This window comes from Cicer arietinum, chromosome 2, assembly GCF_000331145.2.
Source record: "Cicer arietinum cultivar CDC Frontier isolate Library 1 chromosome 2, Cicar.CDCFrontier_v2.0, whole genome shotgun sequence".
Lineage (NCBI taxonomy): Eukaryota > Viridiplantae > Streptophyta > Magnoliopsida > Fabales > Fabaceae > Cicer > Cicer arietinum.
The window spans coordinates 48816329-48835730 of NC_021161.2; the positions used below are offsets into that span (position 1 = coordinate 48816329).

The following is a 19402-nucleotide window of genomic DNA, read 5'->3' on the forward strand; positions in this document are numbered from 1 at the left end:
AAACATTTGTCTGTTATTTATGTTATAATGTGTATTTTAAAAGAACTTATTTTATCCTATCAATTATAAAAAATCACACATAAATTTAGAATTATATTTTAAATGGGTAAATATTTTTTTTTTCAGAAATTTACTTCTAATTAGCATAAAAATTATATTTTCATATGTATAAAGACTTTTGGATAGGAAAAAAAGTTCTCTATTTTAAAATTTGAAAAGTTATTGAAATATTGGTTTTCACAGTTCATAAGTATTACACATATTAATTAGTTATAATATAATAATTATTTATTATCGGTTCGATGTGGTTTTTAGTTTAAATTATAAGTATTACAGTGTTTTAATTAATTTAATTTAAACTTTTAGATAGTATATATTAATTTTTTAAATATTTTTTTACTATGTTTTACAATATTATTACCATATACACATTTGTGTGTCCCCACAACCACCGACAAGTTTATTAGATCCACAAAATGTGTAGGTGGACGTGGAACAATGTTAGTCTCATATTCCGGCCAACATGTTAATTTATCAGTTTAATTATTATGTAATCCAACCGTTGAAATTAATTGACAAATTAATTGATAGTACAAAAGAACTTTACTTAAATCCTTACTTTATACATTCTTCAAAAAACAAGATTTTACTTTATACTCATATGTTTTATTCTGAACACTTGTTATTAAAATCTAAACCAAGAGAAAATAGTGTCTGCAATGGCAGAAACTACAAAGAAGAAAGGACACATAGTGATGATACCATTCATGGCACATGGTCATCTAATTCCATTCCTAGCACTAGCAAGAAAAATCCAACAAACAACAAATACTATCTACACCATCACAATAGCTTCCACACCCCTCAACATTCAACACCTTAAATCAGCAATTTCCACAACATTTTCTAACAATGATATCTCAATCCATCTTGCTGAACTACCTTTCAATTCTAGCCAATATGGTTTACCACCAAACATTGAAAACACAGAAAAACTTCCTCTTACTGATATCATCAAAATCTTTCATGCATCAACAAGCCTTCAAGCTCCATTTAGTTCCTTAATATCAAACATCACAGAACAAGAGGGTCACCCTCCACTTTGCATTATATCAGATGTTTTTCTTGGTTGGGTTACCAATGTTGCAAAGTGTTTAGGAACTAAGAACATAACATTCACAACTTGTGGTGCTTATGGAACTTTAGCTTATATCTCTATTTGGTCTAATCTACCTCATAGAAAAACTGATTCTGATGAGTTTTGGGTTGAAGGGTTCCCTCAAAACTATAGATTCCACATCTCTCAGATGCATAGATATCTAAGACAAGCTGATGGAAGTGATAGTTGGTCAAAATTCTTCCCTCCACAGATAGCACTTTCTATGAAATCTGATGGTTGGATTTGCAACACTGTTGAAAAGATTGAAACTTTTGGGCTGCAACATTTGAGGAAGTATCTTGAACTTCCTGTTTGGAGTGTTGGACCTCTTCTTCCTCCATCATCTGCATTAAAGGGTTTGAATTCGAAGTACCGGGCCGGAAAAGAATCCGGCATAGCCCTTGAAGAATGCATTGAATGGCTTGATTTGAAAGATGAAAAGTCTGTTCTTTACATTTCATTTGGATCACAGAACACAATAAGTGCATCACAAATGATGGCTTTGGCAGAAGGGTTGGAAGAGAGCGAGAAAACTTTTATTTGGGTCATTAGGCCACCTTTTGGCTTTGACATGAATGGAGAGTTCAAGGAAGAATGGTTGCCAAAAGGGTTTGAAGAGAGAACGAGGCTTAGCAAAAGAGGTTTGTTGGTTCATAAATGGGGACCACAATTGGAGATTCTTTCACACAAATCAACAGGAGCATTTCTGAGTCACTGTGGTTGGAATTCTGTTTTGGAGAGTCTTAGTCAAGGTGTGCCAATTATTGGATGGCCACTTGCAGCAGAGCAAGGATACAATGCAAAGATGTTGGTGGAAGAAATGGGAGTGAGTGTGGAGCTGACAAGAACTGTGGAAAGTGTGATTTCTAAGGAAGATGTGAAGAGGGTCATAGGAATAGTTATGGATCAAGAAGGGAAAGGAAAGGAGATGAAGGAGAAGGCAAATGAGATTGCAGTGCACATGAGAGAGGCAACGATAGAGAGAGGTGAAGAAAAGGGGTCTTCATTGAGAGCAATGGACGATTTTGTTAGAACCATTTTATAATATATGGATCTATGAATTGTTGCATTTGAGGTTGAGAAATAAAGTTACTTTTTTTTTATAGGCAAATGTTAGTGGCTAATAATTTGTTAAGGTAGGCAAATGTTAGTGGTTAGTAATTTGTTAAGGGAGGGTGGATTTATTAGCATCAAAGATCAAACACTGAATCTCTTCCATGAAACTCATTCAGTGTCTCAACCTGTATCATTAGATTACCCCTTTGAGGACAAAATAAAGTTACTGAAGTAAAACATAACATAAACTCCTCAACAATCTATTAACATCAGATTTCTATAATGTTATGAAGGCAAATGCAATGGTCCATTGGCGCACACAGAATAATTATCATTGGATTTTTTTTCTAATATTAAAACATGGAGAATGACCCTCAGCAATAATTATACTTTCCTTTTTCTTTTCTGTTTTTGGACATATTCCTGAACCCATTTCTACCTATTATAATTGGATATTTGGAGAATGACCCTCCCCCTCTATATGGAAGCAGGGTAGAGGATTTTCTAAATGCTTCCCATAAAAAAATTCTGCTGCCTACAATATGATACATGTACAAATATGCTAGACAAAAAATTTACAGAGAATGAGGCTTTTGGCCAAAAGAAAAGCACTACGTTTTCTAATTCATTTGGGTATCAAGTGACCACCACACTGCCATCAGAAAGATACATGCTCAAATATTCACTTGGGTATCAAATAAAACTTTTTAGTTTCGAAGCTTTTTCGACACAGGTTCGGAGTGCGCATCGCCCTGCCAAATTTTTGCATATAAAATGATATTAATATCCACAACGAAAGCAGTTTATTGAAATAAGAGATTTTGATTAAACTAAGTTGAATTGTAGTAACAATATAGATACAAGCTGATATAGCACTCTCAAATTACAATGTAAACTGTAACATAAAACTCTAGACTAGATTTTAACACGATTATTATGATGATTCTAGATGAAAAACTAATTAGCTTTGTTGTAAGATAGTTGGATGGCTAACACCTTACTTTTAAAACAAATTGATTTGTAATGGCACTATTGGTGACACACATATTTAGGTAACAGGAAAACTTACAGCACAAGAAAGTTGCTCGCGGATATAAGCCATTGATCGTAGCACAGCACCTAATGCATCCCTGGACACTTGAAACTTAACTTCAGATTCACCAGAAGTCTGGGCATCCTCATGCTGAAACGGTTTAAACAATTTCAACAAACTTGGAGTTATTCAAAGTAAAGAAAGTCTTTTTCAGAAAGTGGCATTCCAGTAAAATAACAATTAAAACAAGAAGTACCATTATCTCTCCCATAATAAACCATTATGTGAATTATTTATTCGGTCTTGGGATGCAAAGGAATGAAGCACAATATTTATTCCTTTTTCTGTTGCTTATATCAGTTGAGTTTGGTGAAAACCAATTGCAGAATATTGAAATCAAATCCAAATTTAACGTCTTGCCCTGATAACAAGTTATTTCCCTCAACAGCAAATCCATCTTATTCAACACATTATTAATAGCCAGTATACGTATACATTTATCTTAACAATCTTTCTATACCACCAGCTTCTAAAAGACAATAGACTAGTCTAGATTTGTTCCCTTTTCTGTGTTGTCAATCTAATTTAAAGTTAAAAATCTCTTCCTCAGCACACACGGATTCTTTCGAATATAAATCAACATTTAAGTACTTCCCCTTTTGTTTTACACCCCCTTAATACATTGATCTAATGATCAGTGGGTCCGTTTCATTGCAGTACTAGAATAATAGAGCTACAAGGCATACAGACAGGACATATTAAAGAATGATAAGTCTAATGAACAAAATAGCATACCTTGAGATTTATTACAGCAACCTTACTAGATGTTGTTGAAAGTTGTTCGCTAACTTCAGCCATAGACTTTAAAACAGGTTCCACATTAACTCGCGAGAGATGAAACTTGACCTCATATTCTGCTGATGGATTCTTGCTATAATCTTGCAACTGAAATTGAAATATGTTAAATGACTTACAATTCTCACGGATAGTTTGTTAAAATGTTGCGAAAGGATAAAAGCAAAGTACACTACCACTATTGAATGTTAAGTAGTGTTTTATACCCAAAAAAGGGCTATAGTCAATCAAGTGGCAGAAGTTTATCAAGCAAAGTACATGTATCTAAACCAATTTAAAATTAAATCAGGAATACTACTGCCATCTTTTCATTGTTGAGATTGTTGTGAGCATACCTTAAGATTAATAACGGCTACTCTATTCCCTGGCGTTGAGGTTTTGTTCTCCATTACCCATGTCATTGACTTCAGACATGGAAAAACCACCTACATAACAGCATCAAAGGACTAAGGACTGGCTTAATGCTACACATTCTTTTCCAATCCCAAGAACATAGAAAGAAAAAAATAACAAAAATTAAGTTCTCCTTGACATACCGTGTTTTCAGGTGGACCATCGTCTTGCTGAAGAGGCACTGGGGGTGGGCCATCATCTCGCTGACGAGACATTGCGGATGGACCATCAACACGCTTACGAGGCACTGAGCGTGGACCATCAACTCGCTTACGAGGCACTGGGGATGGACCATCAACTCGCTGTCGAGACACTGGGGCAGCAACATCAACTCGCTTATGAGGCGGTGGGGTTGTTTGTGGTAAATTCAGATCAGCAACTGGTAGGACAGGAGCACCGACATCATTAAGATTAAACCCTGTTGTTTCATCGTTAAGTGGCCATAACAGAGGAGTTGTATCTGATGTTGAAGTAGGGGTTTTCTTGTCAGTGCAAGTATTCCCGCTGACTTGTTGATTAGGTGGTGCAACTTTGGCAATACTTCTCTTCGTGACAGCAATTTTCTTTCCACCTTCTCTAAGAACACCCATTGCAGCATCATAAGTTTCCACAGCTACTGCCCCTTCCTCGGCGTATCTAATGGCTTCCCGGCATAGATTGGTATATCGTGATGTCAAAGACTCGTGTCCATGTGATTCACCAGCACAGTCATCCAACACAACACTGCTTTTTGCATCCCTTGTCCACCGTTTTAAGATGTAGTGGGATGGTATAGTAAAAACATTAGACACCATGAAAACAGTTAAAACATGCCTACAAAGAATTCCTGAATACTCAAACATCTGGCAACTACAGTTAGCTCTCAATTCGGACTGCTTTAATGTAACAGTATACAACTTTTGGTCATCCTCAAATTTTGCAACACTAAATATGCTATTTTCCCCATCCTCTTCGATTCTGTTGGCTGTGTACGCAAAAGTTTCAACTAGCTCTTCTTGAAACTTCAAAAATATTTTCCGCGTATAAAGCTTAGCAACCTGATTCTCCATTGGTGAGGGTGTCTTTAGAACTGGTGCAGTACAAATTGTCTCAAAATCTAATTCTATTTCCTTTTCAAACCATCTCTCCAGAGCTAGTTCATACTGCCTAAAGAACATTGGTAATGTCGTATACTGGTTGACAAAACCGTCAAAAAAAGAACCATTGAATCCTTGATAAGGAGATATTACAGCGAAAAATGAATCACGAAAATATGCTGGAACCCATTGAGCACGAGTACTATACAAGGACTGAAGCCAATCATGCCCTCTGATTTGATATTTATCGATGATAGAATTCCAAGACAAATCAAACTCCTCAGTTGTTTCTGTCAGGTTAATACAATTATAAAGTTCACACTGAAAATTTGGATACATGCGGCATACATGGTCCAACTTTTTGTGGCCTTCACGCAAGACATGCCGCTTATTTATACAGTGGCGTGCTTGAGGAAAAACCTGTGAAACTGCTGTTTGTATGGATCTGTTCTGATCAGTAGTAATAGAGATAGGGTGACGGTCGTTCATCGCTGCCAGAAATGTCTTACAGAGCCAACCAAAAGAAGCCTCAGAGTCATCAAAAATGAGTCCACAGCCAAACAAAATCATCTGACCGTGATGATTTATCCCAGTGAATGGAGCAAACGGCACATTATATTGATTTGCTCTATATGCTGTTTCCAGGGTAACAGCATCACCAAAATGACTGTAAGCTGTCCTTGATCTTGCATCTGCCCAAAACACATTTGACATACGATTATCTTCATCAAGTTGTATTGCATAGAAGAAACCAGGGTTTTCAGCCTGCACTTTCTTAAAATACTCCAGCAGGTTCTCAGCATCCTTTCCTAATGTCCTCTTTTGATTAGGCTGCCTTACAGTATATGTCATCGATGTAGCATTTTTAACCAGATGACTCGTTTTGGCAGCAGCAGCTGCAGGATAATTCCTACTTTTCTGACTATTCTCGGAGGAAACGTGATTCCCATCGATAGATATATACATGACACCACTGGGAACAAGCCCCACTCCTTTGTAAGTTTCAGGCATAGTTCTTCCAACACTAGAAAAATGCTTCTGTGGTCGAAGTTTATCCACCTTATCAGGAACCGCCATGGAATGGTTATGTTCCTTCACAAATTTTGCAACAACCCACTTATTTTGACCCTTTTGTTCTATTCTAATCATCGCACCGCAACTTTCAGTCATCTTTCTTTTTAAACCTTCCCTGCTACACACGAATTCCCGAAACATATTTGTCCCATCAGCATTAAACTGACCGTGCAAGCCAGCTTTGGAGCTGAAACCCGAACGTCTGGCATACTCACTATAAAAAGTTTTTGCCGAATCTTCAGAATCAAATTCCATACCCAAATATGGCTCAAAAACCATATCCTCAACATGAGATCCCGAGTTTCCAGCATTACTAACTTCGCCTTCACCAAGTTCAACATCCCCACCATTTTCCATACCTCGATGACCACTTCCTTCTCCCACGTTTATCACATGAACATCCATTACAAACAATTCACACTGCTAAATCATTGAGTTCCTAGTTCATCATATAGAAAAGTTGCATGCATAATCAATGTTTCCTATGTACCATCATGTAAATCCAAAATCAAACAACACAACTGATGAAGATTATGACACTACCCAAAACTTCAACAAAAAACCATTCATTGTTCCTATCCACGCGTGTTAAATCAATTTCACCTCGAATATTCCTAATAATAAATGTAGCAAAACAAATAAAAAAAACCACAAAAAATGATCTTCAAAATAAAATAAAATTTAAGCTTATGCGTAGTAACATAATATAATTATAATCATTCAATAAAAACAGTAATGATTACAGAATCGAGTGTACAAATTAATATGGGAAATTGAAAACCCTAACTTACAGTAATGAAAACTAGGTATGAGGTAAATTAATATAGGAATCTTCTGATTGCAGAAAAACACGCGATTGAACAATGCGGGAACAAAACGACGGTGTTCTGGAAGGAGTTAGGGTTTTGGGTTGTGTTGCAGTGTCGGAGGAGACCGCGAGAGAGAGAGTCCCAGCACAGCATAGGTTTTCGATATGAAACACTTTAACTACACCCACGTTTTTTCTACCGTTTGATTTGCATCCAACGGTTGGTGTTCGTTTATGCCCAACAACAATCAAAATCTGAGTTTGATTCAATTTTATTTTATTCAGGTAGGATCTATCAAGTGTAAACTGTACCCCACCTTTCATTTATTTCTGTTGTTAATCATTTTGAATGTTTTTATACTAAATTCGACCTAATTAACTTAGATTTTTTTTAATTTGAATTTGAGATAAAATATTTAATTTAATAATATTAATATTTAAATTAGAATTTAAAAATTAATTTAAAATTAAAAGTGATTTTTAAGACATTTATTAAGAAATTAAAAAAAAAATGTAAAGTATTATGTGAAAAAAATTAAAAATCCAAAGTCATGTTATGTAAAACTTTCGTATGGAAAAATAAAGAAAGGTCGTACATCACACTGTTGAATTATATCGAATCAACAAGTACTTTTTTACAATCAATGGGGATTAACCGTAAAACTATATAATATAGACTAAAAATATTTATATTCTCCTTCGAATATCTTAAATTTTCATTATCGCCGTAAAAAACAACATAAATAAATAATTTTTAATTCACAATCAATACATTTTTTTAAACACTTTGATTATATAATTACCACTTAAAACGGTGAATCTCAATCAATCACTTGGTGTTATTAAAATTCTTTATACTTGCATCTAGTGTATCATTTGTTGCATTATTTGTTTTCAATAACACCGGAAGTTCATCTATCCACACTACAATACTTTTAAGTTTATACAACAGGAAAAAAAATGTTGTAAAAAGTAAAAAATTGTAGTTTAAATTTCACACAACAATGTATATGATTGTCTATTTGAATAGGTAACTGTTTTTGTATTTCAAATCACAAATTCTTAATAATGTTGTTTTTAACATATAAATAGACACAAAAATACATACTAGAAGGAGTTGAGAAAATAGGTCTGCATGTCAAAATAAAAATATACAAGTAACATTTTTAGATATTTAGTTTGTTTCTCTTATATAACATGTCTTATTTATATTTATTTTTCTCTCAAATTATTCTACATTAAAGATTAGTATGAGAAAGATGGAGTAGTAAGCTAGTTGTATATGCATGTAAGTGACTAATGATTGAAACAATATTCATCTATGGAAGGTGCTAATATACTCTTAAGTTTAACTATGAGAAATATATGATATTTAAAATAAAAATTTTTTAAAGAATAAAGTTGAGTAATTTAAAGATCTAAAATAATTCTAAATCATTATCTACGAAATAAATTTTGACAGACTCATAATGTCGTCACTCTAAAACTTAAACTCAATTATATATATTCTCGTCAAAATAAAATTCCATTAAATTAACTTGTTCAATTAGAAGCATCCACACAAATATTAAAGTTAAGATAAAAAATCACAAAACACTAAAGTAAAATAATATACAAAAAATAATAATGAAAACACCCTAAAGAGTAATAACATCGGTTTTGGGTAGTTCAGTTGGATCAAAATCATCAACTACAACATTTTTAGAAAGCCTCAACAAGCTTCTCATAGCCAAAATTGCTTTAGGATTAACATCATGCATTGCCCTTGCAAACAAACACCTACAAGTCTCACTTGCTGTCTCAAACAACATTGTATCCTTATTATTAGGACCCAACAAACAATGTCCCAAAATTCTCAAAATTGCTTGCAACAATTCCCAAGGCATAGGTACCCTCCCTTTTTTAACAAACTCTTCATTACTTTCTCCTTCTTCAACAACTTCCTCATTTTCATCGTCATTTTCTTCATCATCATCTTCATCTTCTTTTTCCTCTTCGAAATTAGTGTACATGTCACCATTTTGACCCGCCCAAATTTTACAAAACTTACAAAAATCAATTTTAGATGAAATTGGTATTTGTGAGATTTTGCTATAAAATAACTCAAAAGCAACGGCTACGATTCGAGCTCTTCTAGTGGATCTAACGGTGCCGTGTGGTTCAAGCAAAGGTGACACAACGACGACGTTTAGTTCAGTGGAATTGTTTTTATTTATTACTACTTTCGATTCATGATACACGCTAGGGTGTGATATGTCAGGGATTGTAATCGTAACAGCCTCGCCGGCGCGTGAGGTTGTTTCATGCGCGTATAGGGCTAAAAGAACGGCTTCGAAGCCGGCTTGCGGTTTTCGATCGGCGACGCGTGAGAGGTAAACGCCGGCGATTACAGGGAGGAAGTGGAGGACGATGAGTTGGAGATCGGAGACGTTTGATTGGAAAGTGTCGTAGAGCCAACGGCAGAGATTGTTGTCGCCGGCGCCGGAGTTAGGTTGACGGAGGAGAGTGGCGATTTGGGAATAGGTTTTGGTGTCGTTGAGGATTGAGAGAGAGTTGGTAGTGGTGGAGGGAATGGTGGTGATGATGGAGGAAAGGGATTTGATTGCGGATTGGATTTTTTCGGTGGTGTTAGGGGTGAATGTGACGGTTGGAGTGGAGGTGGGAGTGGTGGAGGCGGTGGTTTCGTCGTCGGACATTGTGTTTGTGAAATGAGTTTTTTTTAGAGGAAATGTTGTAACAATTAATTTTGATGTAAATGTTATGTGAGAGAGAATGAGCGTAAGGTATGGAGAAAAATTAGGATCTTAATTTTTGTTGACATTTTTATTAAATTGTTACCAAGAAAATTGAGTGGATACTCTCATCTTAAAATATATTTTGTTGTTAAGTTATGTATTATTCATAGCAAACTTCTAATCAAATACTATAATGTTGTATAATATATGTGTTGAATACTTTTAAGATATTTTTCTTGGTTTTATGCAGTTCTTGTACATCATTAGTTTAGTTTGTAAGAATTTTAACAATAACCACTTTAGACTTTCATTTTTGCAAGAGTCGCTTTCATTTTTATTCATGTGTGAAAATATATCGATCATCAATAATTTGTTCTGTTTTCATATATTAATTAATAAAAATGTCGTCGTATTATATGATTTTTCATTGACAGATACATAAAATTAAAGAACCATTAATAAAATTTAGCTTAACATTAAATTTATGTCTGCTGAAATTTAATAAAACTATATCGATATACTTCACAAATATATTTTCCTGTTTCTCTTGATCATTTTAAAACAACATAACATTATAAACAACATAAAATTATTGTATGTTTCTTAGGATTTAAAACTAAAAATAATTTATAAATAGTAAATGCTACATAACATTTATATGATCCCATACTCTCGCTAGACTTCTCACCGTTTACAAATTTTATATTATAATTGATGTACTCCACATGTATTTATCATATTATCATATTATTATAAATAAAATGTTTCTTTTTCTAAAGGGATAACTGAAATAAAAATTGCTTTTTTGAGTTAAAACTATCAATACACACGATTTATTTTTACTACTTTAAAACTAATTGACTTACAAGTCAAATATTTTTAAATATTTGATAATTGTGATTCAGTATAAAAAAATTATTATATTGAAGGTGTATAACTTTTTCTTTTACTTTAAAACAATATTTATTTATTCAACTCGATAGAAATTGCATCGATCGATAATATTATAATTTAAAATCGCTAAAAAAACGAAGAAGATAAATCTATGAACAAACTTACAACATCCATGTTAATAATATAAAATATTAGAATGTTTATAAGTGTGACAAAACTTATAAATATGACAAATTTGAGGGGTTCGAAATACTTGTACCTCTTGAGTTGTAATATTGATGACACTAAAATCATTAACTGTATTTACACTACTGATTGGAGCTAATTTATTAATCTGAACCAAAGAACACTACAATACGACGACAAATAAACACAATGCCACACTAAGATAACAAAATAAACAAAATTGAAAAACAACATTGCAAAAATCACTTATTTAAATAAAATATAATAAATAAATAAAGATAAATAAGAATTATTTTGAATCAAAAATTGATCATAAATCATCCATTTATAATAAAAAAAAATGAAAAAATGGATCAAATGAGATGGAAGAAATCATAGCAAGCGACTAACCTAAAAATATGCTTTCATCTATTTATAGTGTATATAAATTAAATTCACACTATCCGTAATTTTGGGAACAAACTCACACTATCTGTATTAATAACACAATAAAATACTTATGAAAAAATAAAATTGTTCCAGATACAATGTCTCTAGCTTTGTACAACACCAAAATAATTGATTGAATTGCTAAGGAATTGAAGCTAAAAAAATCAAACAAAATGAACACACTAAAAAAATCAAACAACACCGTACCAAGGAAACAAACAAACTAATATCACTTAGACAACAAAATCACACAAAACACAAAATAAAAAACTTAAATCTACGTGAAACCATTTATTTTGCTAAAATAAAAAACAAACAATTTAGATGGTAATTTCAGACAAAATAAAAATATAGCATAAATCACTTTCTTTTGACGGTGAAGAAGAAAAGACGTAAAAAAATTTACTTATAATTAACTTCAGTTAAATATAAAGTTAATTATTTTTATTTAATTGTACATTTTAATAAATTAATGTTATGTGTACAATTTCTAAGTAACTATCCATTTTTAAGTAATTTTTTTGTTCATTTAATTGAAAAGATGTTGAGAGGCAACTAAATTTCTATTTTTTTTAACTGTACATTTTTTTTTTTCATTTTTAAGCAATGTCATATATTACCAACTTAAAAAAACAAAACACTATTAAAAATATATTATTGTCTTTATTAATTTTAACATTAAATCATTAAGAGAGAACAATGTAGTGATTAAATTATTAATGCAAAACTTATATTGTCTTTTAAAAAAAAAATGATAAATTCATCATAATTATAAACAAATATTAAAAAAATAACAACAATATTTTCTATTAATACATATAAAATTACAAGAAAAATACTATTTATGACTTTTAATAAAACATTATTATGAAATTAAATAAATATAAATATTATATTAACAATGAATAACAATTTTAAGAAAGATATAAACACGGGTGACCCATGCCAAGTAGCACAGGTATTATATGATATGAAAAAATGAGACAATAATATTATTTTGATTATAATATTTAAATTTTAATTGTAAAAAATTAATTGGAGTTAGAATTGTGTTGGAAGGCTAGGCAGAAGGTGGTACGCACATTCCTCTTGGATCTCATTCATTCAATTCAATTCATTCATTCATTATTTCTTTGACCTAACCAAACAAACCCTTTGACGCCATTTTCTCCTTCACCACTTGTTCCTATTCTCAAGGTATTTCCATACTCCATTTTTATATCTTCAATTATTCTTATTTCTTTCTCGTTCTTTCTGCAAAATTAGGGTTTCTATTTTTTTTTCTCCCAATTCGTTGTTTTGGGGTTTTATACTTCAACTCTTTTGATTCTAAGTGTAGCGTAGGATCCCATTTTTTATGGCATTTGAGTTCCCGCAGAGTACTAAGGTTTCTCACAATTTGGTTGAAAATCCAAGCATTCACATAGACATAGACATAGTTAAGTCGAATCAAGAACCCAATTCCAAACTTGAATCTATAAAGCGCGATAATTTCAAGGGAAAATCGAAATTGAGTTCCAAGAAAGGAATCAAAGCCTCTGCCACTGATTTGAATCAATCATCAGTTCCTGGTGATGTGGTTATTGCTTCGCGTAGGTCCATAACCGACCTTCCTCCGGTTTTGATATCTGAGATTCTTAATTGCCTTGATCCCAAAGATCTTGGAATTGTTTCATGTGTCTCCACGATTCTCCATAGTCTTGCTTCTGAGCACCATGCTTGGAAGCAATTCTATTGTGATAGGTGGGGACTCCCAACAGCTCCTGCGGCCCTGGATCCTGGAGATGGGGTCGCCGATTCCGATGAGAAGTCATGGAAGGAGATTTTTGTGGAGAGAGAGTTTAGGAGTAAGACTTTTATGGGACGGTATAGTATGGAAGTGTTGTATGGTCATACTGAGGCTGTTCGGACTGTTTTTTTGTTGGCTTCTGCAAAGCTCCTATTTACCTCTGGTTATGACACTGTTGTGAGGATGTGGAACATGGAAGATGGGTTGTCGATTGCATCGTCTAAACCCCTTGGTTGCACCATTCGTGCGGTTGCAGCAGATACACGACTATTAGTTGCTGGTGGTACTGATGGGTTCATTCATTGTTGGAGGGCTGTTGAAGGAATGCCCCATCTGTTTGATCTGAGAGGCTCACCACAAAACCAGAATACCGAGGTTCGACTTTGGGGTCATGATGGTCCGGTTACTTCACTTGCTTTCGATTTGACGAGGATTTACAGTGGCTCTTGGGATACGACTGTTCGTGTGTGGGATCGACACTCGATGAAATGTATGGTGGTGCTGAGGCATAGTGACTGGGTTTGGGGACTTGTCCCTCATGATACTACAGTTGCCAGCACGTCGGGTTCAGATGTGTATGTTTGGGATACTAATAGTGGAAGTTTGGTGACCATTGTTCAAAATGCTCATGTTGGTAATACTTATGCTTTGGCAAGAAGCCTTACAGGGGATTTCGTTTTTACTGGAGGTGAGGATGGTTCGATACACATGTACGAGATTGTACACGATAGCTATGTGACTGAAGCTTTGCATGTTGCTACATGGGATCCTCATTCTGGTCCTGTGTATTCCCTTGCCTTTGAGTTTCCTTGGCTTGTTTCCTCGAGTGATGGCAAGCTGGCTCTAATTGACGTGAGGAAGCTGCTGCGGACGAGCAAGCGCTCTCTAGGGAAGAGAGCTACAAAGGCAAAGCATTCTGGTGAAGTTAATGTAGAGCCTCCACAGAGGATGTTACATGGATTTAAGAGCAATCTTTACTCGGTAGATATAGGAGCTGATCGAATTGTCTGTGGTGGTGAAGAAGGCGTTGTCAGGATTTGGAATTTCACAGAAGCTTTGGAAACTGAACGCAGGGTCCGTGCACTGAGAGGATTACGATTAGAAAACAGAATGAGACGGCGTAAGCTCCAAACAGATTACAACAGTAAAGGTGGTAGGAGTGATCAATGTTCAGTTGTGGCCAAGAAGAATTCGGTGACATGTATTTGGCCAAGTAAACGTGGGATGAGTGGAAAAACGAAGGCATAGTGATTGATACCTAAATCAATGTATACTGTATTTTAGATTTAAGGTGGTAATTTGACCAATTAAGTTTCTCTTTTTGTATTAATATGTTTTAATGATCAGTATTAATACTAGCAATCAGATCAGACCTATTTCATTCTGTATAATGACAGAATTTCATTCGGTATAATGACAATATTTCTTTGAGAGAATTGTTTAAGACAGATTTTTTTTTTCATTATTGAAAGGAACTACTATACTCAATAGTCTTTAGTGCAAGTACCAACAATTTCAGAATTTACATTTGATCATAATCAATTCAATGCTTTAATTGCCAATTGTAAAATTATGCTCCAAAATTTCAAAGTTAATGCATACAGTAAGAAAGAAATACGACAGCGAAGATTTCTTTATGTTATGCTAATTTTAAAAATATTTCAGTTAGGATTATATTGGAAAGCAAGGGTGTACTAAACCCAACAACAAAAGCAATGTCGTAATGAACATTTTTTATCTTTTAGAAAGAAGATTTCCTTATGTTATGTTTTTTTTGGTTTCAAGTACATTCCTTTTAATAAAATGCATTATAGCCGAAGGCTTGATAGAAAAATACCTTGGTCTGCCTTTATTAACATATACATTTGTTTTTATTTTTATTGAACTTACATCGATAAAATCATTATCTTAGTCTTAAAGATTAAGATGAACGTTAACTTAAATTTTTGCAAAATATTGTCTATCGTTGTTAGAATTTAAAAAGACTTTGAAGCACTGATCTATAATGAGTCAATTATGAAGTGGTCGATAGTAATATCTCACCTTTAATTTATAGGTATCTCAGTTTTTTAAAAACTCTCTTACAAATTTTTATATGATGTCAAAATATGGTACCGATTTTTTTTTGTTTAAATAATATCACTCAAACTTTATAAAATTTTAATAAGTGACAAATCATAGACTAGTTTTAATTAAAAATTTTCATAAATAAAAAATTAATCTAAAGTCTGAACTAATATCTTTGCTTTAAATTGAAAATTAAGGCTAATAACTTTGTCACTAGTAGTTTGTTTGAAGAGCTTAATCTTTAAACGACACATAAAGGAACAGAGTGTACCTAAGGGTTTGATAAACTCGCAAAGTACGATGGCATACATTTTTCTCTCCCATAAATTTTTTTAAAAAAGAAAAGAAATGGACGCAATATAAATTATGCTGATGAAGTTTGTTGAGAAATGCCAAAATTGTGACAGTTTTTTTTTTCTTTCTAAAAATGAAAAAGAAAAAAGAAAAGTACACACTTTGTCCAGTGATAGCACAGTAGGTTATGTGCTAAGTTATTTCCCTTCCTCTATAACCAAATTGGAAAGTATTAAAGAAAATATTTTATCATCAATTTTGAACTTCAAACTCTATTTGATTGCTAGCTTACTAAAAGTTCTTCAATTTTGATTGCAAGATTATTTTAACTTAGCTTTTCTAGTAATTTTGTGCCAAACAAGCACATTCATTATAACTGGAATGGTTTAACAGTGACACCAAACTTAGCAACAAATCAGTTCTTTCTCCCAAAAGTGACACAAAGCAATTTGAATAGACAAATAGAAAACAAAATGAGAAAAAGAGGGTCTCTTGTTCATTATTTTTTTGCAGTTGTTATGCTTATGTGCATGTTCAGCAGCATTGTTCATGGACAACAATACACTGAGGAAACTGATTCAAATGTCACTGCTAATGTGAGAAATGGCTCACTTGTATCAGCATTGTATGTATTAGGGGATTCCTCTGTGGATTGTGGAGACAATACTCTGTTCTACCCTCTGCTTCATGGTCGTCTCTCTCTGTATTCATGTAACGGCTCGGATTCCACTCTTCTTCCTCAATTAATTGGTACTCTTCTTTCTCTTTTCTTTTCTTGATGGTTTACTCTAGGCATTTGTGAATGTGAATTTGGGAAATCCCAAATGAAATCCCATACAAGAGAATACTTACTTAGTGAGTTAGTATCAAGATTTTAAATTGCAGTCGTGTTGTGATCCTTGATATTGCAGAAAATTGCAATCAAATATGACTGATGCGGCCGTGAAGCATTGCAATAATAACCTGTCCTATGATGATGGATGAAAAAATTATTCCATTCTTTTATATTCTGTAAAATGTGATGTGAGCTTGAGATATCATTCTTATACAGATAATAACATTAGAAAAATAATGTTAAATGTTAAAGCTTATACAGATAATAACATTAGAAAAAGAATGTTAAATTTTAAAGCTTACACAAATAATAACATTAAATGTTGTGATGGAATCATGGTTTGTAGCTGAGAAGATTGGATTGACATCAATCCGACCATTTTATAGTCAAAATGGATCTCTGGATGAGGTTCTTGGTGGTCTCAACTTTGGTTCAACACAAGCTACAATCATGAACCAGGGAAGCTTCAGCCACCAATCTCTCAACCAACAACTTCGCCAAGTCTCCGAGAGCATGCAGCTGCTGCAACTGCAGCTAAACGAAAAAACCGCTCTCGAATTTACAAAATCTTCAATCTTTTTCCTCTCCTTTGGCAAAGAAGATTACATTGATCTATTCCTGCACAACTCTTCCAGCCAAATGTTAAACCACAGTGCACGTTATTTCGCGACCATTTTGGTCAATCAGATGACAAATGCCTTAAGGTATCTTTATGATGCAAATGCAAGGAAAATAATTTGCTTAGGAGTTCTGCCTTTGGGATGCACACCGCGAATAGCATGGGAGTCGAATCAGACATCGGATGGTGATTATAATGTAAATGGTTGTGTAGACCATGTCAATGAGTGGGTCTTGGAATACAATAGATTGCTGGATGAACATATAGTCCAGCTTAATGCAGAATTTCCTGATGCTCATATGGTGTTTTGTGATGTATACAGTGGAATGCTGGAGATTATAAACAAACCAGGGTTTTATGGTATGTTTTCCCCACTTTATAACTTCATGTTGAAGATATAGCACAAGTTTTGATTGACAGTGAGTTCGGCAGATTCACACTGTGCCAATATAATTTTGGCAAAATCTACACTATAGAGCTTCAACAAAATCACAGTGTCACTGTGATTTCGTTAAACTCAACGTGATTCCCAACATAACCAGTATTTAGGCTTAGGCAAGTCTGACTTCAAATTTCAATCATGCACTTTACTGTATTGTATGAAACTAACAAATACTCATGTGAAGAAATTTTATGAAGTGTTGTTTTGAAATACAGGTTTTGAAGACACAAAGAGTGCATGTTGTGGACTTGGTGTTAATGGTGCAACGATAGGGTGTATCTCTACAGACATGGCCTGCAATCAAGCTTCAAGTCATGTTTGGTGGGACTTGTTCAATCCAACACATGCAGTGAACTCTATCCTAGCTGAAGCAGCATGGTCTAACCAACCTATACCAGATCTTTGTCGTCCTTTCACCATCCATGAATTAGTCAACACCAAAACCTAGCATTTAACTTCTACAAGATTCATTCATAAACCTGAGTTTCAAAACATATTAAGTTACAGAATACAGCCATAACGTAACACCTTGATTGTAGCATAAAAGAAATAAAAGTGCTACTGCTTGGTTTCCTTTCCTTTGGAAACCATTTCTATATTATATATTATATATTGTACAGCATAGAAACTGTATTTATTATTATAAAAATGGGTTTTGGTGCTGACATGATTTGTCTTTGTCCTCTAAAATTGATTCAAACAATGCATTATAACTTTATTAAAGACAATGTAGAATAGTACTATAGTATTGCTTTCTCAAAAGCCTAAATCACAATTATTGATTCAAAACCCTAACATCCCCAAAACTTGTTCTTCATCAATCTCCATGGCAGCGAAAATTCATCAAACCTATTTACCTTCATTCTCCGTTCCAACTTCAAAACCCAAACGACACTCTCGGTTGCTTACTATTTCAGCTTCCAACACCAATCGTCCGTCCATCGCCGGCCGCAAACTCCGAGCAGCAGTAATCGGCGGAGGACCCGCCGGATCCTCCGCCGCGGAAGCCTTAGCAAGTGGCGGCGTGGAAACCTTTCTATTTGAGCGAAACCCGCCGTCGACACCGAAGCCATGCGGCGGCGCAATCCCTCTCTGCATGCTGGAAGAGTTCAACATTCCTCACCACCTAATCGACCGCCACGTCACTCAAATGCGCATCTTCTCACCTTCAAACATCGCCGTCGACTTCGGTAAAACCCTAAAACCCAACGAATTCATCGCCATGCTCCGCCGCGAGATCCTCGACTCTTTTCTCCGATCCCGCGCTCAATCCGCCGGAGCCACACTCGTCTCCGGCCTAGTCACCTCCCTCGACCTACCAACCACACAAACCTCACCTTACACTATCAACTACACAACCAAATCCTCCTCTCGAAACTCCCTCGCCGTCGACGTCGTTATCGGCGCCGACGGCGCCAACAGCCGAGTCGCGAAATCAATCGACGCCGGCGATTACACATGCGCGATCGCATTTCAAGAGAGAATCAAATTATCGGACGAGAAAATGGCGTACTACGAAAATCTCGCCGAGATGTACATAGGCGACGACGTGTCGCCAGATTTCTACGCGTGGGTTTTTCCCAAATGCGATCACGTGGCTGTAGGCACTGGTACGGTACGTTCGAAACACGATATTAAACTGTACCAACGTGCGATCA

At 34.5% G+C, this 19402-nt stretch overlaps 6 protein-coding genes across 6 annotated transcripts in view; 4 read left to right on the plus strand and 2 right to left on the minus strand.

The window, feature by feature from the left end:
- The first annotated feature begins 616 nt into the window (after positions 1-616).
- Positions 617-2382, plus strand: UGT92G3 (UDP-glycosyltransferase 92A1). The gene has a single exon (XM_004491109.4). The coding sequence runs from the start codon at positions 720-722 to the stop codon at positions 2202-2204; it is 1485 nt and encodes a 494-aa protein (XP_004491166.1). The 5' UTR covers positions 617-719; the 3' UTR covers positions 2205-2382.
- A 143-nt stretch (positions 2383-2525) lies between these two features.
- On the minus strand, positions 2526-7202 carry LOC101508727 (protein FAR1-RELATED SEQUENCE 3). The gene is made up of 5 exons (XM_004491110.4): positions 4640-7202; positions 4439-4528; positions 4044-4193; positions 3285-3398; positions 2526-2967 (listed from the first exon to the last, which is right to left on the minus strand). The coding sequence occupies exons 1-5, from the start codon at positions 7049-7051 to the stop codon at positions 2923-2925; spliced, it is 2811 nt and encodes a 936-aa protein (XP_004491167.1). The 5' UTR covers positions 7052-7202; the 3' UTR covers positions 2526-2922.
- A 1762-nt stretch (positions 7203-8964) lies between these two features.
- LOC101509248 (uncharacterized) lies at positions 8965-10296 on the minus strand. Its single transcript, XM_004491112.4, has one exon. The coding sequence runs from the start codon at positions 10148-10150 to the stop codon at positions 9092-9094; it is 1059 nt and encodes a 352-aa protein (XP_004491169.1). The 5' UTR covers positions 10151-10296; the 3' UTR covers positions 8965-9091.
- A 2445-nt stretch (positions 10297-12741) lies between these two features.
- Positions 12742-14931, plus strand: LOC101509569 (F-box/WD-40 repeat-containing protein At5g21040). Its single transcript, XM_004491113.4, has one exon. The coding sequence runs from the start codon at positions 13056-13058 to the stop codon at positions 14733-14735; it is 1680 nt and encodes a 559-aa protein (XP_004491170.1). The 5' UTR covers positions 12742-13055; the 3' UTR covers positions 14736-14931.
- Positions 14932-16006: 1075 nt separating this feature from the next.
- LOC101509891 (GDSL esterase/lipase At1g71250-like) lies at positions 16007-18345 on the plus strand. Its single transcript, XM_004491114.4, has 3 exons — positions 16007-16598; positions 17030-17662; positions 17960-18345. Exons 1-3 carry the CDS (start codon positions 16322-16324, stop codon positions 18190-18192), a joined length of 1143 nt encoding a protein of 380 aa, XP_004491171.1. The 5' UTR covers positions 16007-16321; the 3' UTR covers positions 18193-18345.
- An 85-nt stretch (positions 18346-18430) lies between these two features.
- LOC101494746 (geranylgeranyl diphosphate reductase, chloroplastic-like) overlaps positions 18431-19402 on the plus strand; it is a 2944-nt gene continuing 1972 nt past the window's right edge. The window contains exon 1 of the mRNA XM_004491237.4: positions 18431-19395. Coding sequence (XP_004491294.1) covers positions 18571-19395 — 825 coding nt within the window. The 5' untranslated portion in view covers positions 18431-18570. The remainder of the gene's footprint in view (positions 19396-19402) is intronic.